Here is a 27,850-nt window from a genome sequence, read left to right as displayed (position 1 = left end):
AGTTACAAACTATATGATCCCAAATGAAGTCTCTTGATGAGAGGCCTCTCTAGGGACTTGAAGGGAAGCACCCTTGAAGGAATCCTGTTTCAACAAGTTGGGAAAAGGTGTTTCCTTGCACACACCCATACACACATTCACATAGTCTTCCCAAGTTCCTGCAGCCTAATTGAGCTGCCTCCTATCCCCAACCCCTTTCTACTCACTCTCTGCATATCAAAACAAAAACAAAAACAGCAGCAGGGCAGAGCCCCCCACATTGTATAAAATAGATGCAATTCTCAGCACCTGGGCCTGATAGCCCACACCACAGGATTCACCTATATACATATCCTGATGCAGTAAACAATGTCTTGCTGCATTTCTGTGAGCTGAAACCCTGAGAATCATTCCTTCCCTCACACTTGTAAGAGGCAGGCAATATTAGTAAATGATTCCAGAGATCTCTTGCCTCTATCAACTCCAAAGACAGAGACTAGGGACTGGCAAATCACTATCTTCAGACTAAGGGCTGTGTTCCCACCCTCCTCCAGACTTTATAGGAATTTACTGAATATAATATGGACAGGGACAAAGTATTCTGCTCTCCAGTACCCGAGAGCTCCCGTGCCCCCTTGGCCTGGGAATCCTATATAATAGAACCACCCAACTAGCAGTCTCTGTGCCTAAGGCACAACAAAGTGGACAATCTATTGATTCTATAGCCCAAGAGGGAAAGGTTGGTAAAGAAAATACAAGCAGTTAGTTGGTGCAAGTCAATGATAACAGCCAATTGTTTATTTCCACTGCCCTGGTCATAGGCACTCCCTCTGCCCCTGCTCCTGTTGCCTCTGTTCCCACTCCTGACTGCTAGCAGAATTCCCTCATGCTGTTCCCCTTCTCCCCACACCACTCTCCCTTACTGGGCTACCAATCCAGCTGTCTTTGAATGCTGGAGGGTGTCATTTTTAGTTCTTTTCCTATCCAGCTACAGGGTACAGAATAGGCAGCTCTAAGTGCTGCTTTCTGTGCAAATGTTTTTTTGATTACAAATAACCTAACTAGGTTTGAAATGTTTTATAGAATAAGACAATATTTTTTTCAACAAACTTTAAAAAAAATGTACAGTTTTGTTTCCACTCCTCCCTCCCCCACCCCTGCTTGCACACCCTCCCCCCAACCACCCCTCCCTGGCAGCTCAGCCCCACCCCGACAGCCCCTGTTTTCCTTGGTTGTGTTTTGGGGGGTGCCTGGCACCCCCCCCCAGAGACTCAGCTTCATGGCTGACAGGCGAAAACAGCAGGGGCTTCACCGATACCCTTGGTAACCGTAGTAATTCCTGTAGTATCGGTCTCTGTCCTGTTGGTGGTGGTAGTAGTAATTCTGCCACTAGAAGAGAGGGAAACCCCATCACTTAGAGCCAGAGCTGGCTGAGGATGAGGAGTACTCTTCCACTCATCCAGCTGGTCCCGTCCCCTTCACCCTCAATCTACTCCAAGATAATACTCACATCCCGGTTGTATTGTCTGTAATAGTCTCTGTATCTGTTGTATTCATAATCTCGACTGTAGAATCGTTCATAGTCACCCCTGTATCGATCATAGAAATTACGGTAGCCCTGAGGAAGGAGAGAGAGAGGAGTGGTGATGTATATAGGTCTTCAGAAGCATAACCCCAGTTTCCCATTACTGAACAAGACATATTTCATCTAGACACTATAAGCAGGGTAAATTCTTTTCCCAGGTTAAATTTTTCCAGATGAACATAGTAAGTGGGCAAAACCCTAAAGCCCTAAGAAAACAGCCCAAACCCCTCTGCTCCCCCAAGTCAATAGGAATGGCTTCACAGCCCAGAGGGAGGAGCAGAAGGAGAGCTGCACTCACCCCTCTGTTTCCAGACTGCCCCCAGTACTGCTGCCCGTAGGCCCGGTTGTCGTAGCCTCGGCGCTGCCCGCCCACTGGAAGAGAAATGGAGAGGGCGCTCAGACAGCTGGCATGGGGTCCTGGCTCCACATCTGAGTGGAAATCAAAAAGCTGGAGCCAAAGGCAATACTAGGGGAGGAGGGGCTTGCTCTGGCCAGGCTCACACCCTGTTAATTAAAGTACCAGCCAGGATCCTTTATTAAAAGAGTCTGAGAGGGGAGGGCACAAGAATAGACACAAGAAAACAAAGCCACCCTGCTTCTGAAGCTCCCAAAATCCTGTAAAAACGTTTTAGATGACAAAAGGATACATGGCAGAGTTATAAATATGAATAAAAACTGCCATTCACAAGATTAGACTCTCAGCCCAGAAAGGGATCTGAGGTGTCATATAGCCTATACCCATCACTGTACAGAAAGAAAACAAAATCTGCATTACTCAAAGCTAGCAACCAGTTATTCCTGGTGTCTAAGACACAGCTAGCACTAACCACCCACTGACTTACAGTTGCACACACATAAACACATACTTTAAAAAAAAAGAAACAATTATAAATATACACTGGGGATTTAACTAACTAGACAATCTCAGGGAAAATTAATTCCACTAGAAACTAATACTCTAAAATGAGGGAAGAATGCATTCACTTTTGTTTGCCCAATTGGATTGAGTTGATAAAGCATCAAGAGATCTTAAGATGAGACTTAGACCTCACTGTGCATCATTAAGACTGTACTGAAGTAGGGAATCAACGTGCTGGCTGGCATGGAAGCTAGGCACATGATGAGGCACGGTACTGTTTCAAGGAAACATTTCTGCCCCACCGTAACTGTCTTCTGGCTGAAAGATTATGGGGAAAGCATACGAAGCAGGGGGTAAAGGGCACAAGAAGAAGTAAACTTCATCAGGGAGGCTGCTCACTGTGGGCAGCCAGGTGTCTAGGACTCACCATAGCCTTGGCCTCGGCTTCGGTTCTGCCGGTTTCTCTTGTTGCGGTTGTTCCGGCGGTTTGTCCGCTTCTCAGAGGGGGGCAGCAGCTTCCTTGCTTCCTCCTTGTATTTAGTAACAATGGGCTGAGCTTCCTCTTTTTCCAGCTCCCCATATGTCACCTCATCCATATAGTCGCATTTCTCAGGCAGAGAGAAGTTGGCTATAAGAATAAGAGAGAAGCTTGTGGGCCTAGAAAGTGCACAGACAGGGTAAGAATGCATGAAAATCTACCAGAGGAAGTATACTTTAGTTCTTGGTGGTTTGGGGGAATCACATCAGGGCTTTGTAAATAAATGTCCATCAAGTGCTCTCTCACTGAGCTATATCCCATTTTGACACTTAGTTGTAAGGCTAGCTAGCCTTAATTGCCTTAGCTTCTTGCTCCTTCAGGAATAGCATTTACAGTTATGAGCCAACACTCACAGTTATTATTTATTTCTTGAGACAGGAGCTTTCTACTGTCTCACTATGTACATCTGGTTTCGAATTCAGAGACTTAGCTCTCTGATGGGATAAAAGATGCACCAGGCCCAACTTATAATAGTTATTAATAGTATATGTAAATCACACTATTCCTTCACAGAATCTAGAGTTCACCATTCTTCTGCTGGCGCCCTGCTCAGTGGTGGGATTTCAGAAGTACACAGGGTTCCTGGCTTGCTATCTGGGTTTGTGAGTATTAGGATCGAAACTCCAGGCTTCATACTTATGAAGCCCTTGTGAAGGGCTGAGCCAGGTAGCAATTGTGTTTTTTGGATATAAGGTCTCATGCATCTCAGGGTGAGTAATGGCCCTTTCTGCTTCTTGCCTTCTGCAAAGTGGGATTACAATTATAGCTGCTGCTGCTACCATACTTTGCTTCTCTATTCAGCCCCCCCCCCCCGTTATAATAGTTTTAGTATGTATAACTCAGGCTGGACTTTCGCTTGCTATGCAAATTGTGCCCACTTCAAACTCAAGATCCTCCTGCCTTACCCTCCCCACAAGTAATAGAACAACAGGTCTGTTCATCACAGCAACCCAAGCCTAACACTTTTAAATCTTAACTTAGTAATGCTCTGTCTAAAATGTGCTAGGATCATACCAGCTCACCCTCAAATAATCAAACTAACTGCTTTTTTGGGACATAGTCTCATGTAAGCCAGGCTGGCCTGGAATTCCCTTATACACTTGACGATGATCTTGATCCTCCTGTTCCCAATCTCATAAGCACTGAGATTACAGGCAAGTGTCACCATGACTTTTCCTCTTTTGTAAAGGCAGGATCTGTTTATTTAGCCCAGGATGACCTAGAACTCGCAACAATCTTCTTGCTTCAGCCTTCTGAGTGCTAGACAAGTGCTACTATGCCTAAACACAAACTTCCTTTTCCCTAAATTCAACAGCACGAGATGTGTGAATTAGAGTTACAAGTTCTTAAGTAAGCCATAATAAATTTGCAGTGAGTTACCAGGACTGAAGGAACACAGGTTAAATGTAACGGAGAGTTTCAGTGTTACTTAGATAAAAACTTAAGTCTCGGGAGAGATAACTCAGTAGTTGAAAGCATCTTCTTATTCTTGTAGAAGACCCAGGTTCAGTTCCCAGCACCCATACGGTGGCTCATAATCATCTCTAAATGGAGTTCAGAGGCTCTGATGCCGTCGTCCAATTTCCAAGGGTACCACCATGCACACATTTAATACATATACATATATTAGGCAAAATACAGAAATAAAATAAGTAAACTTAAAGAGAGGGAGTGAGGGAGAAGAATGTGGTCCTATGTAGCCTGCCTGACCTATAACTTCCTGTCTAGACTAGGGTGATTTCAAGTTCACAAAGACATAACTGTCTCTTCCTCTGCTGGGATCAAAGGCAAGCACCACCCACGCCAGGCCAAGAAGTAACATGATTAGAGTTTCAAGCTGGGGCTGAGGGTATAGGTGGGGGATCACACTTGCCTTGCATGTACAAGGCCAAGTGTGCATGTACAATTCCCAGCAAAACCCACTCCATATACACAGATAGTTACCCAAAGAGGCTAAAAGCATCTACTTGCCAGTAAAGGTCTCTTGTTTATCAGTTATACACGGTGGCCAAGTACCTCATCTGCCTGTCTCTGGACTGCAAGTTCATAGACTGTGCCATAGTGAATTTTATCTCAATTATGACTCTCAGATGAATCCAGTTATCGCTAGTTTATAAAACTGCACTAAATTCCTCCAAGTGCCTGACTATTTGCCAGGGGATGGTATAATTAATTCTATATAAATTCAGATGCTCCAGATCATAGATGTGGGAATTGAGTTTCCAGAGCCAGCAGCAGTTCACAGGGTAAGTGGGGTGCCATAAGCTAAAGATAACATGATGAAAAATATGATCTAAGGAGAAGGACACAAAGCAAGACCATCAACACAGTTAACACTGTCTTGAAAGGACAGTACACTCCGGCAAATATCAAATCAAGAAATTAAAGCAAAAATGAAAACAAAGCATAAACCTATTAGCATACCAGAAATCAAAGCATGGGAGAAAGACAACTTCTATCACTACTGTAATTTAATTTGAACCCTAACAATCATCTTTGCCATTTTCATGGAATATCAATCTTAATTTTAACATTTTAGTTATGAGTGGTTTCATTCCATATGCTGATATTTCCCAATGACTAGGCAGTGCTGGACAGATAAGTATTTATTTAATAAATAACTGATTCAAGTCCTTCCTTCATTTCAAATATCTTGTTTGGATTTAAACATCTCATTTGTCATCCTTCCATTCTGAGATAGTATCTCATTTAGCTCAGCCGAGCCTCCAACTCCATATCCTCCTGCCTTCATCTCCCAAGTACTGAGATTAGAGGCATGTATCACCCTGCTTTTTTTCCCACCCACGATATGGTGCTACTGTGCCATCCAGGCTGGTCTCTCCTAATTCATAATCTTCTTTCCTGAAAATGTCTCAAGTGCTGGGATTACGAGCATGTACCAGGAACTGATATTTATACCCTTTCATTAGTTTATCCAGTGGTTGAATCCATTAAACTGCTCTTAAATGTCATTTTAGATGTGGAGAGTCAACCTCTTGGTGATAAGAGGTTCTAGCAGGGTTGCACTAACCAAGGAATGGATTCTCTAATCCATGAAATTTTAGCCCACCTTTCATCTCCAGCATTATAGACTCAGGCACATCATCTCCCTCCACTTCTTTCCTCAACTCCAGCCTTTTCTTCCAGTCTTCCTCATTAGGAACAACTACCACCACTTTCCTGGAGAAGGTCTTGAACAGCAATAACTTCCTTCGTTGGCCAGAGTTGTACACATTACACTAGTAATAGGAGTAATAATGTGTTTAAGGATAAAGGTCATAACTCAACTTACAATAGAATACTTTATCTTCTATAACTGAAGCATCGAATTAGAAGTCAATACACAATTTCCTTTAATAATAATCACTCAGTATTATTGCTTTGTGGTAATCAGGATCAAACCTAGGACTCTGCATATACTAGAGACTGCTCTACCACTGAGCTATAATCCCAGCTCTCCCTTGATTTTTGAGATACTACTTGGCAAATATCATTTCACATATCAGGAAAACTGAAGTTAGAGAGGTAAAAGTCTTGGCCAAGATTGAAAATATAAGTAAGCCAGGATTGAGGAATTCAATGAAATAAATGAATGAATCCAAATCTCCTTCCCTCCCCCTATCATCTGAGTCCAGACACTTTCAGTAAACCATGTAAGTTCAAATACATTACATAACTCACAAGCAGACAGTCATTAGGTAACCTGAGTCTATTCCATAAATCAGTTCTACATGTGTATCCCAGTCTGACTCTAAAAAAGATACAAAATTTTCATCTCTGGAACTCCTTTTTTTTTTTTTTTTTGGTTCTTTTTTTCGGAGCTGGGGACCGAACCCAGGGCCTTGCGCTTCCTAGGTAAGCGCTCTACCACTGAGCTAAATCCCCAGCCCCTGGAACTCCTTTAAAACCAGATTCCTCTTGAAATGTCTGCATACCTGATCGAGAATAAAGTTCCTCTTTGACCGTGAAGCAATCTGGACCAGCTTACTAAGGCACTGGGAGGCTTGCTGAACTAAGAGGTCTCGACTCTTGGGGTCCATCTCTGGCTCCTCAAGCCCCTTCATCTGATGAGTGAGAAATACAAAGAGTTACACAGCAAGGTCAGGCATCTAAAAGTCACTGTTCAAATTCTACAAGGGTCACATGAACTCATCACACTGTCAATTTCCTGTATCAGTCACTTCCAAAAAACCTGGATTTATTCCAGATTGCATGTTTGCAGAAATTTGACAATCCAGGAAGGGTGGGGCATATCTTAACACACTGGCAGTGTGTGGCATCTTTGTTCTCACACACTTCAAAGACACCCTCCATCCCGAAGAAAAGGCTATCAGAGACTTGCAGTCTCTACGGCAGACACCGCAGCGGACTAACCATCCCTCACTACCCCTCAGCAACTGACCCTCATTTGTGTGAGCACAGTCTCAGCTCCCAGGACGTTGTATCTTTTCTCGGGGTTCTCTTTTGCATATTTCAGTGCCCACTGGGTCTTTCCAGATCCAGGAAGTCCCACCATCAGAATCACCTGCAAGTAAAAGAAACAGAAATAAAATAAAAAATTGATTTTATAAAACCCAATTTTCTTTTTTTTTTTTTTTCCTTTTTTCTTTTTTTCGGAGCTGGGCACCGAACCCAGGGCCTTACCACTGAGCTAAATCCCCAACCCCAAAACCCAATTTTCTATAGAAAATAATTTCCCTATCTAAGTTTGACAGTAATTTTAAAATACACTTGAAAGCACATATCCACCACTCTTCTAAAGCATGAACCCTATACGTCTGCATACCTCACACTCCTCTATGGTCTTGGGAGGGACTGCAGTCCGCACACGTTCCTCAACAGGTACAGCATGGATGAACACAAACTCTTCTGGTGGTGGGAAAAAGGGCTCCTCCTTCTGACCAAAGTTTAATTCTATGACACAATTTTTGCAAAGGACATGGGGTAGAAGGGCTCGATCTCCTAGAGATTCCTTGCTGATTCGGAATGCCACACCCAGGTCTTCTCCATTTTTGGAGAAGGAAAGTTCAACTTCTCCTGTCTCAAAATTCTACAAGGACAAAAAGCACAAGAGCACTTACAGGTTGACAGGTATTAAGGAAAATGAAGTCTTACCGCTTTTTTTAATGTTGGGAGGATGGACAGATGGGTCAGAGAGTAAAGACACTTGTCACCATGTATGATATCATAAATTTAGTCCCTAGAGCCCACAAAGTAGGAGAAAACTGTTCTGACCTCCACATATACACTTTGATATGCACCCTTCCCCACAAATAAATGTAGAAATAAGCAAATAAGTGAATGCTGGGGCTATTGCACATCTCAAATAACCAAGCAACGCATCAAATACATAAAAGACAGCAGTTGGTAGGAAGCATAGCTGAATACTCTTAGTCTTTTATCTACCCTTTGCTACAAATCCACAATTTTCAGGAACACTTACAGCAAAACAGCCAATAACATCATTTTCCCCAAAGGTCTGGCCAAATTCCTCAAATTGCCCATTCTCTGCCTTGAGTCCTCTTCCATCAAAACCATAGGAGAATTCATCTTCACCTAGAAGAGGCAACAATCAATTACCAATCTGCAAAGTTTCCACAGAGTAAGCAACATGGTAACAAACACAAACAAGAAGTTACAAAATAACCTTACCAAGCTGAGAACAGGAGAAATCAATAGACCACCCAACTCGAAGGAGGGAGACTTCTGTGCAGCCTTCTTTCATTGGGAGATTCTGAGTTACCTGGTCAAGTCAAAAAAATGAACTCTTAGGTTTAAATTCTATAATAAATGCAAGTACAAAGTCTGAGTTACAGAGATAAGATTTGTATACAAAGTGGAAAAGAAAAACAAACAAACAAAAACCAACCACCCACCTCAGCTTAATACTAGAAAAAGAACTTTTACCAAACTTAAACCAAAGTTGTGGGCCTGGGAATATAGCGCAGAGGTACAAGTGCCTAACTGTACAAGGCACCAAGATCCATTAGATAAAACACATAAAACACACAATAAAACAAAGTCAAAAGGGCTGATTTGTTCAGTGTAAAGGGTGTGTTCAAGCAGGGTACCCTTTTCTGAACTAATGAAATGCTGATAGGAGTCTAATACACAGTTTAAATTAATACATGGTTTTCAAGAATGACTTACCGGGGTTGGGGATTTAGCTCAGTGGTAGAGCACTTGCCTAGCAAGCGCAAGGCCCTGGGTTCAGTCCCCAGCTCCGAAAAAAAGAAAAAAAAAGAAGAATGACTTACCTTGGCCTCAAAGCATACTTTTCCCTTTGTTACTCCATAAGTACTTCTTGCCCCAGACCAAAGGGTAGGGAATTTTTCTGAGAAAAGTGGCTGGCCTCCATATCGGTCTTTGCTTATTTGAAAATGGAGATCCGAGGTATCTGTTAAGAAAGAAAGATGCAGGGCTGGAGAGATGGCTCAGTGGTTAAGAGCACTGACTGCGGGGTTGGGGATTTAGCTCAGTGGTAGAGAGCTTGCCTAGGAAGCGCAAGGCCCTGGGTTTGGTCCCCAGCTCCGGAAAAAAAAGAACAAAAAAAAAAAAAAAAAAAAAAAAAAGCACTGACTGCTCTTCCAGAGGTCCTGAGTTCAAATCCCAGCAACCACATGGTGGCTCACAGCCATCTATTAATAAAATAAATAAATCTTAAAAAAAAAAAAAAGAAAGAAAGATGCAGCTGATTTACTACAATGTTCAATTCTGAAAAGTGCTGAGCAAATGGATATATATACTGTCCAAGTACCCAAGCTATGAAGTTTTACTCTTAAAAATCATTTCTAGATCACTCCAGAGTTAATGTAGGAGGATCACAAGTTGGAAGCCAGTCTGACATACACAACAAAGCCCTTGCTCAGAAACCACAGCAATCTGCTTCATACATACACGTGTCCAGGTTCACAAGCGTCTGATCCTCCTCTTCATCTTTTGCTTCTTCTTCTGGAGGTGGTGGGGACTTTGAGCTACAGGTAGAGGAGAGTAAATGCAATATAATCAAAGCTACCTTCTCTTTGAGTTATTTGTGTGGCACTGTCCTTTTAAACTATCAGTGAATTATCAAATTCCAGCAGACAGTTTCTTTCAGTCAATGAGAAAAGGGAATAGGATTTTCCATCATAGATTTATTTACTCTAAAACTTATGCCTATAAAGACCTAGTCCAGTTTTCAATCCACCCCTCCTTCCACACTGTAATCAACAACAGGGATACCAAAAGCAGAGCAGACACTCCCATCAAGGGAGTGTTTCCCTCACCGGCTGTGGTAAGCCTCCTCTCGGAATTCATAGTAAGCTCGGCCATGTTCATCCTTCTCATCCCGCTGTCTCTTTACCCCCCGCCGCTCACCATCTGAGCCTGCTGGTTTTGACTTTTCACTATCTTGGTCATCTCCTACAAAAGGGAGGGAAAGAAAATCAGTAGTTTTTATTTTGGAGCATAGAATGAGCTCAGAACTAAGAGACTCTGAGTAAACTTAAGGAAAATGAGGCTATATGATTGAGACAGTGTTCCTATTATACCCATGTTTTATTTCCAAAATTATTGGTTAAGATGGGCGGGGGGTGGGGTGGGTGAGATGGAGGGAAGACCACCATGGGCTAATTAAATTGGGCAATTTTTCTTTTCTTTTCTTTTTTTTTTTTAGGTTTATTTACTTATTATATACATCATAGCTGTCTTCAGACACACTAGAAGAGGGCATCGGATCTCATTACAGATGGTTGTGAGCCACCATGTGGTTGCTGGGATTTGAACTCAGGACCTCTGGAAGAGCAGTGGGTACTCTTAACCACTGAGCCATCTCTCCAGCCCTTGGGCAATTTTTTGATTCTATATTTATCTACTCCAATAGGTGAATTTCGATTCTCATGGCAAGTACTTAAGGACTATTTTCTAGCACTTTTCAGCAGCTACGTGACACAGAACCCTCACATTTTCTTTAAGAGACTACCTTTTCTACGTTAAAATGCACGGCCTTACAATGACAGGTGTATTTTTAATAGGAACTTGAACCCAGAGAAACTCTTAAGTCACAAGCAACCCATAAATAACACTGCATCTTTACTGCATGGAGTTTGGGGCAGGAAGGTGGTGTTGTATATTTAGTAACATTCTTTTTTTGCTACTGTTGTTTTTTTCTAGACAGGGTCTCACTATGTAGTTTCTGCTTGTCCTAAAACTCATTATTTAGATCAGACTGGCCTAAAACAGAGATCTGCCTGCCTCTGCCTTCAAGTGCTGGCATTGAAGGCCTGTGACACCAAACTTGGCAGCAACACTCTTTACAAGGAAACACATGAAGTTTTTTCTTAGGCTTTAATGTTTTGTAGGCTTACGTGTTTGTAACAATTCCACTAAAACTCTCCCTTATCCTTCAATGCTTTTTATCTGCTATTTGGGATAACACAAATTAAGAGTTACGTAATAGGATTTCGGTCCCAGGACATCAGACACAACAAAACTCCAAACGCTATACTTTGTGAATACATTTCAACTTTATAGTACTAACAGCCAAAACAAAAAACAGTACAAAAAGCCCTAAGGCAAAACAAACAAACAAATCCCCCTATTTGAAAGTAGACTCAGAAGCAGCTCTCCTTCCTCTGAAAGACACTCTATAGATTAGCTCTAACCATGCACACATTTCAAAAGGATAAAGGTCATTAACTCCTGTGGGAAGTCTCCACAAATCTTGTACCACAAGCATCCCTCAATCATTTCAGCTCAGGAAGTTAGGAGCCTTAAAGGCTCCAGTGTAGAATAAGTGTATAAATATGCTTATTTACAGACTGGGCAGGACAATTAAAATAAAAACACAACAGGGACAAAGTAAAAAGCCCCAGTCAAGTAACTAACATATTACTAAAAATGTTACCAGCCTAAGAGTTTCTCTTTGCTAGTTAATGATTAAACCCAAGAGACACTCACTCACTCACTCTCTCTCTCTCTCTCTCTCTCTCTCTCACACACACACACACACACACACACACACACACACACACACACACACACACACACACTGTCTCCTACCGCTTAAGCAGGAAGGGACAAGGTTAGATATACAGTCTCTTTGAGGACTAACGTAGGTTTGACAGAGCAGCATTTCACGGACTGTTTATTGCTTAACATTTTTAAGGTAAGGAACGAACTGTCAGGTAGGCTGAAGGCTGAGGTCCCTTGTAGATCGCCACATTTTCCAGCATATTTTCGGCAAAAGGTATTCAGCCAAAGTGGGGGTGGGCACCAGAAGATTGATCTACAGGTAGTCCGAAAGCAATACACCAATACACACCAGGTACACACACACACCCATCCACTAACACCAAGGAACCACGTTAGGCAGGAACCTCCCTCCTGCAAACAGCGGAGAGACAAGACGTCCAAACCCTCAAAAAGATGGGCAGTGGATGAAAGCCACCTTCCCGGGAGAAACCCATCAGCCACTAGAACAGTGCACTTTCGGGCAAGTGCAAACAAGGAATCAGATAGCGTGGTGCAGGGTGGGGTGCTAGATCCGAGACGCACCCGGCAGGTTGGAGCCGGGCTCTGCTGCCAGTTCCTCACCTTGTTCCTCTACGGCCTTGTCACCCGGTGCCTCGGATCCGGGAGTCTCGTCTCCGCTCCGTTCCTCCGGCCCGTCTTCCTCCCCCTTGCCGTTGTCATGCTCTTCGCCACCATTTACCCCACCTGACCCGGCCGTGGCCTCCGCCGGTATGTCGGAAGCTTCGGGCTCGGCCTCCATGGCTGACGTCTCCGGGGGTTCCGGAGGCGGCGGCGCGGCCTGGCCCAAAGCCTGAGCAGGTGGTGGCTCCTCGTCTTCTTCCTCAAGCAGCGCCTCCTCGTCCTCCTCCTCCTCCTCGTCGTCCTCCTCCTCGTCCCCGCCCGGGCCTCCGCCCGACGCGGCCACAGGCCGAGGCTCCGCCTTGCAGGCCCCGCCGGGCCCGGCCCCACCAACGCCAGCCTCGTCCTCCAACATCTCAGCATCCAGTGCCTCCTGAAGCCGCTGAGCCAGATCCATTTTGAGGCCGCGCGAATCCAGGCCCCGCCGCTGAAGCTCCGACCGCAGCTCGGTCACTTTCAGCCGCTTCACCTCCATCGCCGCCGCCGCCTCCTCCGCCTCCCGCCGCCTCCTCCCCTGCGAACTGTCGACCGAGCCCGACCGCGCAGGCGCCGCCGCCCGCCTCCGCCTCCCGCGCCAGCACTGAGCCCGCGCTAGCAAGCGCACGCACACAGAGGCAGAGACCGCGCTGTTTTCGCGGCGTGTTTGTGTCGCCTTCCTCCTGCCCTGCCCCTTTCGGCTCACTGAGCCCAAAACAAGACAGCGAGGAGCAGCTTCCGAGACATTCAGTACTCCACTGCCGGGTAGTGCGCGCCGAGGACGACAGAGTTCCTTCACTCCTCCTCCCTCCTCTTAGAGATCCGGGCCAATCAGCGAAGGCGACATAACCGCGCAGCCGCACCGAGGCCTGAGGCTGGCTGTGGCTCAAGTGCCTCGTAGCACGGAAGCGTGCGCGCGCTCCTCTTTCCGTACTTCAGTTGTAGGCTCTACGCAGTCGCGCCAGGGCCCCGCCCTCCTCACGTCTCTTACTTCCTGCCTGCTCCCAATTGCCGGAGCACCTTAGGTCTTACTGGATGTCCTCCTTTACTTATTCTTTGACTGCTACTTCTGAGACTAGTAACCGAAGACAAGCTGGAGGGATGGGTAGTGCAGGGTTTTCGTAGCTAGTCAGTAAAGACCTTTTCAGCACCGAGGGAGAGAGAGCAATGTCGGGACCTCTTTCTGTGCTTAAACATCTACCCAGCAACAGAGGCGCCAACCTCACCCTTTCCCTCTCTCATTGGCCAGCTTGAATCGTAGTCTGTTGCTCTGATTGGCCATCCGATATCGTGCAGCTTTTTTTCCTATTGGAGAAGTAGCCGGGAATTTTTTTTTTCCGGGTTGGTCCGCTGGGGAGGCGGGGCCGGTTCTGCGGGATTACTTTTCTAGACTCCATTCTGATTGGGTGGTATGACGCAATGCGCGCGCCCCATTAGATGCTAAACTGCTGGCCAGTCTGCTCTTTTCCTCTCAGTGCTCCTGCACTTAGGCCGAATTCCTGGAGGAGTCTTCCGGGCTTGGGCCTCTGCTGTGGCGCTGTTGTTGGGCACGGTACTTACGGCCTGTTTTTCTTCACCTGTGGACTGGAGACTCAGGCCTCACTCACTTCGGTTCCTCAATAACAGCAGAACCATCAGCAAATGTTTGTTGGATAAGGACAAATAAAAAGGTTGGAAAGGAGCGAAGCCTTTTTGACTTGTTTCAGTTGTTCCCGCCTACTCCATCTTCTTCCAGGTCAGGGGGTGTGCCTCAGAGAAAGAAGGAAATGAATTTTGCGGGCGGTCACACACTTCGAACGTTTAGTCCGGGCCTTTGAATATTCCTAGAGTCTATAATCACGCCGGGATCTCTTCTAATGGAACTCATTTGCTCTATGGCTTCACTACCCTCACATCATTCCTTTTTTTAGTTTGCGGAACTTCTGGAAACTGAAAACTACCACCGTAAGATAGATGGGACTAGTAAAAACAGCAAAGCTCAAATCCTTGCGAGCCTCTTGAAGGAGGGTAATTTTCTGCTTACAAAATCGATGCCCTAATCAAATAATTTGGTCCCAACACTATTCCCTCAGTTTCTCTTTCATTTAACAGTCCCAACAGTCATGGAGAAGCGCCTTCAGGAGGCTCAGCTATACAAGGAGGAAGGAAACCAGCGCTACCGGGAAGGGAAGTACCGAGATGCTGTGAGTAGGTACCATCGAGCTCTTCTTCAGCTGCGGGGTCTGGACCCAAGTCTGCCTTCCCCTATACCCAATCTGGGACCTCAGGGCCCAGCGCTTACACCGGAGCAGGAGAACATACTGCACACCATCCAGACCGACTGCTACAACAACCTAGCTGGTACGTGTGGGACTGGAGGGTGGGCAGAGCATCAGGACAATATCACAATGGTGGCGCCTGCCTTTAATCTCGGTACTCAGGAGGTAGAGGCAGTTCGAATACAGAGCGAGTTCCAGGACAGTCAGGGCTACCCAGAGAAACCCTGCCTCAAAAAGCAAAACCAACAAAGAAGATAGAATCGGGAAACCCTGCGAACATCGGAAGATGTTCTTTTTCCGATGCCACCTGGTTATTTAGCAATGAGTTGAAACCTGTTTCCAATCTGTAGAGTACTCTTAAAGCAGGCAGGATTTCTCAAATCTCACCTGGAGAGTTTGTGAAATTACTACTTGCTGGGCTCTAAACCCCAGATGTCTGGATTTAGAGGACCTAAAAGGGGGGGGGGGGGACCTACCAGTGGGTTTATCTAGAGAAACGTTGCTAACACCTGGAATTTCAGCACTGGGGAAGTCCAGATAGAAAAATGGCTTCAAATTTGAGATCCAGACTAGCCTGTGATGTGTGGTGGTGATACCCTATCTTTTTTTTTTTTTTTTTTTTTGGTTCTTTTTTTCGGAGCTGGGGACCGAAGGTGATACCCTATCTTAAACAAGTAAGAATAAATTGAAAAGTGGAAATAGTCATAGTCCTGGGGATGTTCCATTTAAGAAAGGATGGTTACACAGGACTCGTAGATGTGCCGTTTATGACATAGAATATCAGGTGTTTAGGTCACTACCCAATGATCTAAGTGTCAACAGTTCTTTCAGACTAGTCTAAGGAAGCTGTCAATATCTAATAACAAGTAGATTTAAGATTACACCCAAACAGTCTTAATTCCCAGAGCTTCAATGTTTATTGCAAGATTCTGTGCCCTGGGGCTGGGGATTTAGCTCAGTGGTAGAGCGCTTACCTAGGAAGCGCAAGGCCCTGGGTTCGGTCCCCAGCTCCGAAAAAAAGAACCAAAAAAAAAAAAAAAAAAAAAAAAAAAGATTCTGTGCCCTTTAAAAAACAGAAAATGTGGGGCTGGGGATTTAGCTCAGTGGTAGAGCGCTTACCTAGGAAGCGCAAGGCCCTGGGTTCGGTCCCCAGCTCCGAAAAAAAGAAAAGAAAAAACAAACAAACAAACAAACACCCCAGAAAATGTACTAAGGAATTTGCCAAAGATCAACTTTCTTAGAGAAGTCTTCAGTAATCAAGCAACAGTTTAATCTTTCTTACTCTGGAGCAGTTTTATTTTCTTCACCGTGTAATTTACAATTTCGTTAGTTTGTGTATACTTCCCACTTTGTGGTGCCATGGCCATATTTAATCATTGCTTGATCTCAGTTGCTTGTCAATAGAAATCAGTGAAGCCTTATATCCTAGAGTACTTTCCCTAAGCTGGTAAAATCCTGCCTCAAAGCTGGGGCCCAAAGGTAGGTTAGGACAATAGGATTGAGTGCATTACATCTTATCTAGTGTCATCACTAAGCTGTTAAAACAGATCCCTCCTCTCTAAGACCGCTTCCTTGTAATGTCAGTGAAAAGAATCTCCTTTGTTTCATGGGTTGTTGCTGGCTTTCCTACCTCAACCAACACACCGCCCCCTCTAATGGGAGGCATCACTGAGAGATATTTCTCATGAAATTTATCTCAACACATGACGAGATGTCCCATCAAGCCCTCTCGGACCTTGGATGCTTTAGCAGAGGATCAGAGTTCAATTCCCAGCACCCACATGGTGACCTACAACTATCTGTAACTTGAGCCCCAAGAGATATGATCCCCCCGCCCCATCCCTTTTTATCTCCTCAGGCTCTAGGCACACATAGTTCACATGCAAAAAGAGAGGCAAAACACTTATACATATATGAGTGAGTGAGTGAGAGAGAGAGAGAGTGTGTGTGTGTGTGTGTGTGTGTGTGTATACACAAACATAAAATCATCAAGATTCCTGCCTTGTTCTCTTTACTCTTTGCTCCTACTTTAATATCTGATCATACTCTGTGCTTGGTAAACTAGTTATCAGTTGAAATATTGAAGCTAAAGTGCTGGATTAATTGATCTGTGGAGAATCCCCATGTAAAGCCTGCTTGGTTAGGGGTGTTGTAGCAGGGATGGAAACATATTTCAGGCTTGTTAATGACTTTGTTATACCTGAATCTCTGCCACCTGTACATGATTTTGTTGTGTCCTTTTGTAAGTGTCTCTGGGTATGTGCACTTGTCAAGGCAGATGCCTATGATGTCCAGAAGAGGGCATCAAATTCCCTGGAGCCACTGTTACAGCAGCCATCCAATGTGGGTGCTAGAGAGCAAACTTGGGTCCTCTGTGAGAGGACCACTGAGTCATCATTGCATCCCCTTTACTTTTATTTTTGGTGGTTGTGGAGATTGAACTCAGAGCTTAAATATGCCAGGCATAGTCTACTGAGTCACAACCATCCTTTAAGGCAGAACATTGTCTTGAATGTTGCTTCCTCCAAGTCCATCTCCAGTGACACACTTCCTCCAACGAAGCACCACGCCTCCTGATCTATCTCAAGTAGGGTTACTCTCTGATGACTAAGAATTCAAACATATGAAACTTCAAGGGCCATTCTCATTCAAACCACCATACCGAGGAGAACCTTGAATTCTTAATCCCCCTGCCTCTACCTCTTAAGAGTTTGGATTATAGGTATGTACCACTGTGCCATGTTAGAGTTTAAATTAATGATGATGATGATGATGATGATGATGATGATGATGATGAAGAAGAAGAAGTATGGGAGCTGCAGAGATGGTCTACCAGTTACAGAGTCCTTACTGCTGTTGCGGGGCACTTGAGTCTGGTTTAGCACCCACACAGCAGCTCATAGTCATCTGTAACTCCAGTTCCAGGACCTGACACCTCTCATGACCACTTTTGGCTCCTGCGTGCATATGACCCAGATTTATATACAGACACACAAAATGAAATAAATAAACTTTGTGTTTATTGTGTATGCACACATACTCAAGCATGACATGTTACACACGTTGTGAATGTCAAAAGAAAACTTGTATGAGTCACTTCTCTTTCTCAGGAATCAAATGCAAGTCATCAACCTTGGTAGCAAGAGGCTTTACCCACTGACCCAGCTTGCCAGCCAAAACTTTTATATCTCTAGTTTCTAGATGAGGGTATGGATCTGGGAGACACTTAAGCATTGGTTGAATAAATAAATATTGGGGAATGCCTTGAGCTGGGCAGTGGAACCTCCTATGTAATAAGCCCTCCTTATCTCTCCTTTTACCTTGGCCCATTAGCCTGTCTCCTCCAGATGGAGCCAGTGAAGTACGAACGAGTGAGGGAATACAGTCAGAAAGTCTTAGAGCGACAACCCGAGAATGCCAAGGCCTTGTATCGGGCTGGAGTAGCCTTCTTCCATCTGCAGGACTATGACCAGGCTCGACACTACCTGCTGGCTGCTGTCAATAGGCAACCTAAAGGTGAGTGAGTGAAAGGGACGTTAAGGAGATGAGGATATATAAAATTGTCAGTGCAAAGAAGTGATCAGTGATTAAAATGACAGTGCTAATTGCTGTGGTCTGACATTACACACTGTACTCTTGTGTCACTATATTCACATACCTATCACTACAGCTATTGCAAATCCAACAGAAGGGGTCAGGATGGATGGAGATTGTGTGTGTGTGTGTGTGTGTGTGTGTGTGTGTGTGTGTGTGTGTACATTTCAATCCTCGGTGTGCATTGCATAAGAAGCAGATGTGGTGTGCACGCCTGTGATCTCAGCAGCACTTGGGAGGTAGAGGCAAGAGGATCAGTGTCCTTTCATTATACAGGGAGTCTGAAGGTGACCCTGTCTCAAAATAAAACTTTCTTATTCTGGGTAGTGGTGGCGTATGTCTTTAATCCCAGCACGTAGAAGAAGGCAGAGGCAGGCAGATCTCTTGAGATTTAGGCCAGCCTGGTCTACAGAGTGAGTTTCAGGACAGCCAGGGCTACACAGAAAAACCCTGTCCCGACAAAACAAAGCAAACCAGAAAAACCTATTGAGGTAGTAACCCATGAAATGGCAGCTTTAGTTTAACTTTTTCAGTTTATTGGGTTTTCTTTCTTTTTTTAAGACCTATTTTTAAGTATACCAGTGTTTCACCACCTATGTACTCTTTACCGTTTTGTTGGTGTGTGGACCTGGAAGAGTGGGACCTAAAAAATGAGGTCACTGAAATTTCACTCAGTAGCTACCTTCACTAAGAGTGTTAAACAATTTATACTCTGAGGGCTAAGAAGAATCACATGAGTAAGGTGTTCAATTACAAGGACGAGCCACATGTGGCAGAAACCCATGTATTTTCCACTGAGGCACATAAACACAGTAATAGCCTGCTGTAGTGAGTGATTTAAAGTAAACGCTCTCCTGTCCACCAGCCTAGGAGGGCGCAAAAGCACATTCCAAGAGCAATTCCTTGTTTTTGAAGAAACTGAGATCACAATACTCGTCTTATTTTCTTGGAGTTTTCTCACAGCACTCAGAATTCCTCCCCTCACACTTCATTCTTGGACTGTGTTCCAACACTATAGCTGTGCACCATATGTGTGCCTGGTGCCTTTGGGCCGAAAAGGCAGTCATTTAATCTTCTGAAACTGTAATGAGACACCATATGGGTGCCAGAACTGAACCTAGGTCCTCTGTAAGAGCAGCAAGTGTTCTTAATAGCTGAGCCATCTCTCATGCCCTAGTTTTTGTTTTGTTGTTGTTATTGTTTTTTAAAAGAATTATTTATATATATGAGTATGCAGTCCCTGTCTCCAGACACACCAGAAGAGGATGCCAAATCCCATTACAGATGGTTGTGAGCCGCCATGTGGTGCTGGGAATTGAACTCAGGATCTCTAGAAGAGCAGTCAGTGCTCTTAACTGCTGAGCCATCGCTCCAGCCCCTCCTGCCCTAGTTTTTAACTGTTTTTAAGATAGATAATAAGTCCCAGGAAGGAGCAGGGAAGGTGGTCTGAAACTCTCAGCTGAGGAGCTCTTGGCCCTTGATAGCTGTTAGAAGAGGGAGAGTTAGTTTCCCATAATGAGGTGATCCCGTTGTAGGTCAGCCACACTCCAGGACAGGCCCCATACCCAAGAGTGGTTGGTCAACTCAAACTCGGGACTAGTTGGAGTTGAGGAAGAAGAAAACTCAAACTTGTATGGGGAGGGTGTCAGGGAGGGTGGAGTCAGCCAGATAGATCTGGGATGAGTTGGAGATTGGGGGCAGGGGGAGGGGCATGGATTAAAATGCATTGTGTAGGGCTGGAGAGATGGCTCACTGGTTAAGAGCACTGCTCTTCCAGAGGTCCTGGGTTCAATTCCCAGCAACCACATGGTGGCTCACAACCATCTATAATCAGTCTGGTGCCCTCTTCTGGCCTGCAAGCATACATGCAGGCAGAAAGCTGTATGATGTATACATAATAAATAAATAAATGTTAAAAAAAATTCTATAAAAATGCATTGTGTAAAATTCTCAGAATTAATACATTATTTTAAAATTATAGCATTTCCTGGGTGGTGGCGATACATATATTTAAGAAAATTTAGGTACATAAAGGTGTGCACATGAACAAGTCTTTCACTTCTGTGGGAATTTTGAGGGTATGTTTTTGGTTGTTGTTTTTTACTTATTTTGTATGTGGTGGAGGTTGAGGTGGTCACAGGCCACAGCACATGTGGAGGCCAGAGGACAGCCTGTAGGAATTGCTTCTCTCCACTATGGGTTCTGGACTCCCTCTGCTCGTAAGCCTGGCTGGACAGCAAATGCCTTTCCATACTGAGACATTTTACTAGTCCATGGTTTTGTTGAGACAGGGTTCTCCCTAGCCTGCAACTGCATCCCTAGTGCCAGCCTCCCTGAGGAGTGCTAGCTTTACAGGAGTTTATTACCTCATACAGAATACTCCTGTGTTCTTGTTTCCACAGGAAAGCAACTATTAGTCCTGTCTATATCCTTAGGAATATTTAAGTTTAAACAGGCATATTCATTAATATTCCCGGTACCAGCTCTATAGGTCAATGGTTTATATATACACAAGCCTGTTTCTGTTCATTTTGCTGTGTTATAGATCACACTTAGGCCTGGCCTGCAAATATTCTACCCCTGTGACACCCTAGCTGGTTTATTCTGCTTGTGTAAAATATCCACTACCACCCTACCCCCTTTTCTGTTTTGCTGCTGGGAACTATACTCAGAACGTTACACTTAGCAGGTACTGCATCCATGTCCTTGTAAGTTAAATTAACTAGTTATCTATTTTGGAGTTTTGTGGGACAGAATTTCACCATACTGCCCAGGCCAGCCTGGAGCCCTATTTATTGCTCAAGCTGGATTGAACTTGGCTGTCTGAGTACTGGAATTGTGTTACTATAATGGGGATTTTAGGAACTTTTCTTTTTGTTCTGTCTCTCCTCTCTCTCTCTCTCTCTCTCTCTCTCTCTCTCTCTGTGTGTGTGTGTGTGTGTGTGTGTGTGTGTGTGTGTGTGTCTTTGTGTCTTTGGAAACAGGATTTCCTGTAACTTAGGCTCATCTCAAATTCAGTTTGTAGCACAGGCTGGCCTTGAACATTTGGTCCTCTTCCCTTCTACTTCCGGGTGCTAGAGTACAGATATGTACCACTATACCACTTAGGAGTTTGCTTTTAAAGCCCCTGCCTTTTCCAGAGTGGGTTAATGGAGCCCTGTAAATGAACTTGGTCATTGTGGCTCAGCATGCTCTCCAGACAGGAGCTGGCCTTTGCTTTAGGTAGTTTATCATTTAGACAGGAGCTGGCCTTTGCTTTAGATAGTTTATCATTTAGACAGGAGCTGGCCTTTGCTTTAGATAGTTTATCATTTAGCTCAGCTAGCTCCAGGTGTGCCCTGAAAAGAGAAGCTCCCGATTGGGAGAATGTCAGATTTGGCACTCAGTTTTCAGTACAGAAAGGAAACTGAAGCAGATGGTAAGATCATTTCTGTGTTGTTGGTTTAACACTGAATATCATGTCGTTCTTGCCTGGATCCCATCACTGAATAAAGCCAAGCATGCTCTTGTGTGTCTGTAATTGCAGCACTTGGGAGGTAGAAGTTAGTAGACCATGAATTTGAGACCAGGTACAAACAAACCAACCCTAACCCTATACAGGTTTTGTTTGCTTGCTTTTTAAAGATTTATTTACTTATTTTATGTTTGTGGTACACTGTAGCTGTCTTCAGACAAACCAGAAGAGGGCATCAGATCCCATTACAAATTGTGAGCCACCATGTGGTTGCCGGGAATTGAACTCAGGACCTCTGGAAGAGCAGTCCATGGTCTTAACTGCTGAGCCATCTCTCCAGCCCCTTGTTTGTTTAATTCACAGTTTTAAGGTGGGTCTGGTGGTAGAAGCAAAAGAATCAAGTGTTCAAGGCCATTTTCTAGTACAGATCAAAATCAAAGCCAGCAAGGGCTACAGGAGTCCTTCCAAAAAATAAATAAATAAATAAATAATGATAACAACTCACAGTGGCATTAAAAATAGAGTTTACTATTGTATATGATACATTCCAGGTTTAGAGAACTAAAATAACTAGGAGTGTTAACAGTGCTCTCTGGTACATTCTGGTCATTATGGTCTGTCTGTAAATGTCTTCTCCATTGTCTTTGAAGACGCCAATGTCCGGCGGTACCTCCAGTTGACACAGTCAGAACTCAGCAGCTACCATAGGAAAGAGAAACAGCTGTACCTGGGCATGTTTGCTTAGTGAAGAAAAAGGATGCTTCTCAACTTGAACTCAAGTGGACAAGTAAAGACCCATCAAGGGAATCTGAGCCTCGGCAAGAGAAATTCACCCTTTACCTCTGACCCAGGTGGATTTGCATTGTTTCCTGTTCTGCACAGCTCTTTGCTACTTAGACCATCTGCATCGTTTATTGTATGTCCCATAGTATATTTGAATGGCTTTCAATCCATGTTTGCCTGGAGAAGTAGACTAGAGAGCATTCATCAACTGTGGGTGGAATTGACTCTATTTGTGGCGTAGACTTACTGAGATGTTAGACACTTTCAGACACAGAGCAGAGGCCAGTGAAGGATGCGACAGCAAGGATTGGCAGAAGGAATCTTCTGCTGTTTCCTCAGATGCCTTTGCTTTTCCTACTGGGATATGGATATATGTAAACAAGATAATTATACATTGAGCCCGAGTACATTTATATTAAAGATTTCAATTAATAATTTTAGGGCTAAGAGTGTAGCTCAATGTTAGATGGCTTGCCTAGCATATATAAGGCCCTGGGTTTGATTCCCCAGTGCTGCAAAACTAACCAACTAACAAGAAAAGAATCAAACTTTTGTTATTTAAATTATTATCTCTTATACTCCTTTAATATTTCAGACACATTCCGGTTTTTCCCCCCATAAAAGTATCTTCTTTCTAGGCAGGCATGATGGTACACGCCTGCAGTTCAAGCACTTAGGAGTCTGGGACAGTCACAAATTCAAGGCCAGCCAGATCTTGTTTAATTCCCCTTTCTGTTTTTTTGGTTTGCTTTGTTCCCTCGTAATTTCTAGTTCTTGCTGTTACTTGAACTCAGATCATGGACATAGTACAACTTGTTTGTCATTAATTTATTCTCTCTCTTTTTTTTTAAACTTCTGGAATGAATGTCTGGGATACATGAAACCCTGTTTTTAGCACTTCAATAGTTAAGACTATTTACTAACTCTGTCCTTGTGCCAAGAAGGAACCCCAGTGTTGGTGAGTTTTCCCTGGGTGTGTGTTTATATATGGTGCTGGAGTTTAAACCCACCTTGCACATACTAGGCAAGCATCCTGTCATCAAGCTACACAGCTAGTCCCACAGTATTTTCTTTTGCATTTCAGAAAGTATTTCTCTGTGTAGCACTGGCTAGCCATATCTTAATATTTACTAGATACATTTCTAAAGTGTGTTCACTTTTCTGAAAGGCATTCCTTCTTGAAAGTGTACCGTAATAAAGCATGGTAGAACTGTTTCCTTCTCAGCTGTCACTCTGTCTTGTAGGAGCTCAGGGCCTCACAGAGGAAAGACATTACAAGGGAAGTTGTTTATTACTTAGTGTTTTGGAAGCACCTGATAGAACCCTTGAAGAAGCTGTGTCACTTATGGGTACAAATCTAGGGTTGTCCTGCCTCTGGCATTTCATCTATTGGTGGCTGCTTTGTCATTCTGTTTACTCTGGATTGTGTTTATGTCATGGATGCCAATTAGTAGCTAGGACCACATAATAGGCCTCTACCTTTATAAGTAGAGATAATAAGCATGTGTCTCTAGCCATCATATAATCATAAGCCAAATAAGTTCTTGGGATGGGATCAACTAGTTATTAATAACACCTGAAACACTCCTAGTACTCTACACTTCTTTGTTCCTCCCCATAATTTAAATAATACATCCAACAAGATAAAAGGTTTTCTACCAAATCTAAAAAAAAAAAATCCAAGGACAGAACTAAGTAAAGTAGACTATTTTATCTTCCAAATGTCTTAAACTGCTAAGGTTAGCATATGTCTGTGATCTCAGCACTCAGGAGGCTGAGGCAGGAGGATTGCCTGGCCAGTCTGGGCTATATACTGAATTCCAGACTAGCCAGAGTTATCTAACAAGATCATGTCTTAAAAATCTCAGATGGGGGGTTGGGGATTCAGCTCAGCCGTAGAGCGCTTACCTAGGAAGCGCAAGGCCCTGGGTTCGGTCCCCAGCTCCGAAAAAAAGAACCAAAAAAAACCAAAAAAACAAAACAAAAAAAAAAAAAACCTCAGATGGATTGTGAATCCTGTCACATTGTTAGAAACCCATTTGAAGTTTCTACTCAGTAATTTTCCATGTATAATCTCAACGCTACCCCTTGATATATAAATATCCACTTGTCTAGCCGAAGTCAATTAGGTCCGCTCTCTGCCCACTGCACAACCTGGTTGCTGAGGTTCCTGTGCCATGACTGCCTGAATGGTCGAATGGTCTGTTTCCCATGCTTTGAAAAATTAGTTAAAATCATTGTCATCTTGCATGCTTCACTTCTTCAAAGCTGGTTTTGCTTCCTGGTTGTTGTGTAAAAATTTGATGTTAAAGGAAGCTATCCACTACATCAATGAGAAAAAAATAAAGCTGATATTCACAAATGCATCTTAGAAATGTATTTTGTTGATCAATTTCTCAGCCTTCCTCAGAGGTAGCATAGTGTCAGTTCTTATTATGAAGCTCAGTTTCCAACAGACACTTTAAGGCACAGAACAATAAAACCAAACCTGACATAGGTCTTGAAGAGGTCTGATGAGCTGACATTGTGAATTGGCCTCAGAGGATCCCTAAATATCTATGTTCAGAAGTTTGTGGAGGGAACAGGGTCCTAGCTTTACCAGGCTTTAAGCATTTCCAACAAGATTTGAAAATTTTGAGGGAAGAGAAATTCTATGTGAAGGGACACACATAAAGGGCAGTTTGAGGCCATATTTCCCAAATGAGACCCACTCTCTTCATAGTTTCACCTCAAGTTCTAGATACATATTATCTGTGTTAGTGTTTAGTCAATGTGAGGGTTGGTACAGATTAGCTTTGCAGTAGAGCTAAGCTAACTCTTCTGTTGCCTAACTCGCCCAAAAATTATTTTAATATAAATTTCAGTTTTTAATGTTTCTGTAGTCTTGCCTGCCCTTGATCTCATAGCAGTCCTCCTGTGCTGGCCTCCTAGGTGCTAGGATTATAAGCACAAACCTGCACACCAGCTATCTTTTATTTGTGTGCATTAGTGTTTTGTCTGCTTGTGGTATGTCAGTGTGTGAGGGTGTCAGACCTTGGAGTTACAGATAATTGTGAGCTGCCATGTGGGTGCTGCAAATTGAGATTGGGTCCCATGGAAGAGCAGTCAGTGCTTTTAATCTGCTGAACCATCGCTCCAGCCCCACTAGGCTATCTTTACACACTGGTTCTTCCTAAGTTGCCCAGGCTAGCCCAATCTGTTGAGCTCAAGTGAATCAGCCTGAGCCTTCCAAGAAACTAAAACTACTGGCAAGTTCCAGTCACTTGCCTTTAAAAATGAAGGTGTATTTACTTATTCATGGGTTCTTTTTCTTTCTCCTTCTGTGCTAGGGCCTTATGAATGCTAGGCAAGTACTCTCCCACTGAGTTAGACTCTGGCCCTCTGACTTGTCAACTAAGTACTGGCCAAAGGCTATGACCTGAGTAACCCAGTAGTGACTATTACTCAGGCTGTCTAGAGAAACTACATCCTTTGCATAAGGACACTGCTCTTTACTTTGAGGAAATGATATTCTAAAGACAGCGTATTCTTTTCAACCCCACCCTCCACCTTTTAAGTGAGAAATCAATAACCGTAAAACCTACCCTTTTGAAGGCAGCTGATTCTAACAGGCATTTTGATAATTACTGTAGGAAAGATGGAAAGATGGTGTTGCGCTTGCCTAGAACAGCTTTTACTATTTATACCTATACTTTGCCGTCTTGGGAGGAATTAAGGCAGTAACTCATTTGCATAAACAAGATTGGAAGATGGTTAATATAAGGAATGTGAGCTGGCCTTGGTTGTATATCCTGTAATCACAGTACTGATAAGGCTAAGGCAGATCTTGGGTTTTAGGCTAGCCTGGTGTACATAGTAAGACCCTGTCTCAAAGGACAGGACCCAAGGAGGTAGGCATAGTAGTATATGCCTAAACTACCAGAACTTGGGGATTTAAAAGCAAATGGATCAGGAAGCAGGGCAAGGTAATCCTCAGCTACTTACCAAGTTCAGTACCAGACAGCTCTACACGAGACCTTGTCTCCAGAACCAGAAGGAAGCGGAGAAGGAGTGTCACTGGTATACAGTTCATTTTTCATCCTGGAGAAGATGGGGGTCTTCCTTTTTGCTGCCTCCAACTGCCAAGTAGCTGGGACTAAGGAGGGGCTGCCATTGGACTTGTTTTCGACTTTAGAGTTTTCTTAGCAGCAAAACAACAGAAAATACACACAAAAACCCCAAAACCTCTTGCTTCCCACAAGGGAGCTTTCTTTGGCCAAATCCTTGCTGTTCAGCTCAGTCCCCTTCTATGTCAGAAACAGCAGTAGCTCAGTAGCTCTGAGTATGACACCTCCAGAGGAGGGGAAGAGACAGAGGAAGTTTGTCTTACTCTGACCTTTTTGGTTTCCCTTCCTGTCTGATCTGCATTATGTGCAAGAGAGGACACCGGCTTCTCTATTCTACAGCTCCACCCTTCACAGACTGGATAGTTGCTTCCATTACACTGAGCTCTTTCCCTCATCCCATCTCAACACTTCACAAACTCCAGTTTTTGGGTGTTTTTCACTCTCTATTGCTAACAACTGCCTGTATAACTTTACTGAGTTCTTTATGCTTTCTAGGCTGCTGTTATCACACTTTTAACTTCCTTTTCTGGAGTACTAGGGACTAAACCTAGGGTCTCAGGCTAGGTAATCAGTCATCTCCAGCCCTGCACATTAGAAGTAAAGGCCTAAGATTAGATGACTGTAAGATCCTTATGGGGTTTCCTGCCTTCGCTTTCTCAAGTAACTGTCATTTCAGTACCTCCACAGGTTCTTCGCTCCTGTCAAAGTCCCTCCCTACAGGATATATTGTTTTCTCTCACCGGTTTCTATCTTCAGATAACTCAATTCAATTCACAAATAAGCAAAAAGTTCTAGTTACCAATACTTGGCACTTTTTGTGACAACAGTGTCTGTTGTCAAAACAGCCAACCAAAGATCTTTCTAGGTGCAATGTAGAGGTGACAAGGTAAGAGAACAAAGCCATACACTCAAGAGATTAAGAACACTACTTCTGGGACTGGAGAAGTCTGATTCCCTCCTGTCCTTCAAGAGGATCCAGGTTCAATCCTCAGCATCTACATGGTGATTAACAACCATCCATAACCTCAGGCCTAGAGGAGCCCATGCCCTCTTCCTGCCTCAGACCACAGGCATGCATGTGTACAGAC

The 27,850-nt window shown here is 43.8% G+C and overlaps 2 protein-coding genes across 9 annotated transcripts; one reads left to right on the top strand and one right to left on the bottom strand.

Annotated features, from left to right (window-relative positions):
* Nucleotides 1-1,240: 1,240 nt before the first annotated feature.
* Hnrnpul2 (heterogeneous nuclear ribonucleoprotein U-like 2) lies at nt 1,241-13,159 on the bottom strand. 2 transcript variants are annotated; one of them, NM_001305220.1, is made up of 14 exons: nt 12,535-13,159; nt 10,227-10,362; nt 9,859-9,935; nt 9,219-9,358; nt 8,614-8,704; nt 8,405-8,517; nt 7,748-8,011; nt 7,364-7,486; nt 6,897-7,025; nt 6,032-6,200; nt 2,851-3,051; nt 1,863-1,936; nt 1,490-1,597; nt 1,241-1,368 (listed from the first exon to the last, which is right to left on the bottom strand). In NM_001305220.1, the coding sequence occupies exons 1-14, from the start codon at nt 13,064-13,066 to the stop codon at nt 1,288-1,290; spliced, it is 2,238 nt and encodes a 745-aa protein (NP_001292149.1). In that variant the 5' UTR covers nt 13,067-13,159; the 3' UTR covers nt 1,241-1,287. The 2 variants fall into 2 exon arrangements, with proteins under 2 accessions (NP_001292149.1, XP_063120498.1); XM_063264428.1 differs by lacking the exons at nt 1,241-1,368; nt 1,863-1,936 and having other exon boundaries at nt 1,514-1,597; nt 12,535-13,137.
* A 365-nt stretch (nt 13,160-13,524) lies between these two features.
* Ttc9c (tetratricopeptide repeat domain 9C) lies at nt 13,525-25,022 on the top strand. 7 transcript variants are annotated; one of them, XM_006230988.5, is made up of 5 exons: nt 13,525-14,237; nt 14,478-14,574; nt 14,659-14,907; nt 18,159-18,341; nt 22,524-25,022. In XM_006230988.5, the coding sequence occupies exons 3-5, from the start codon at nt 14,670-14,672 to the stop codon at nt 22,616-22,618; spliced, it is 516 nt and encodes a 171-aa protein (XP_006231050.1). In that variant the 5' UTR covers nt 13,525-14,237; nt 14,478-14,574; nt 14,659-14,669; the 3' UTR covers nt 22,619-25,022. The 7 variants fall into 7 exon arrangements, with proteins under 7 accessions (XP_006231050.1, XP_006231047.1, XP_006231049.1 ...); XM_006230985.5 differs by having other exon boundaries at nt 13,631-14,302; XM_006230987.5 differs by lacking the exon at nt 14,478-14,574 and having other exon boundaries at nt 13,631-14,237.
* Nucleotides 25,023-27,850: the final 2,828 nt, after the last annotated feature.

The sequence above is a fragment of the Rattus norvegicus genome, chromosome 1 (assembly GCF_036323735.1).
Source record: "Rattus norvegicus strain BN/NHsdMcwi chromosome 1, GRCr8, whole genome shotgun sequence".
In the NCBI taxonomy this organism is placed as follows: Eukaryota; Metazoa; Chordata; class Mammalia; order Rodentia; family Muridae; genus Rattus; species Rattus norvegicus.
This window is presented reverse-complemented; position numbering and strand designations above follow the sequence as displayed.

Bases quoted from the DNA above. Each gene is read 5' to 3' on its own strand.
- Hnrnpul2 (NM_001305220.1), bottom strand. From the start codon at position 13,066: ATGGAGGTGAAGCGGCTGAAAGTGACCGAGCTGCGGTCGGAGCTTCAG. The intron at 9,936-10,226 runs GTGAGGGAAACA...CTCTACCTGTAG, and splicing joins GAGGAGGCTTACCACAGCCG to CTCAAAGTCCCCACCACCTC. The intron at 7,026-7,363 runs GTCAGTTGCTGA...CTCACTCATCAG, and splicing joins CTGTGCTCACACAAATGAGG to ATGAAGGGGCTTGAGGAGCC.
- Ttc9c (XM_006230988.5), top strand. From the start codon at position 14,670: ATGGAGAAGCGCCTTCAGGAGGCTCAGCTATACAAGGAGGAAGGAAAC. The intron at 14,908-18,158 runs GTACGTGTGGGA...TTGGCCCATTAG, and splicing joins CTGCTACAACAACCTAGCTG to CCTGTCTCCTCCAGATGGAG. The intron at 18,342-22,523 runs GTGAGTGAGTGA...TTGTCTTTGAAG, and splicing joins TGTCAATAGGCAACCTAAAG to ACGCCAATGTCCGGCGGTAC.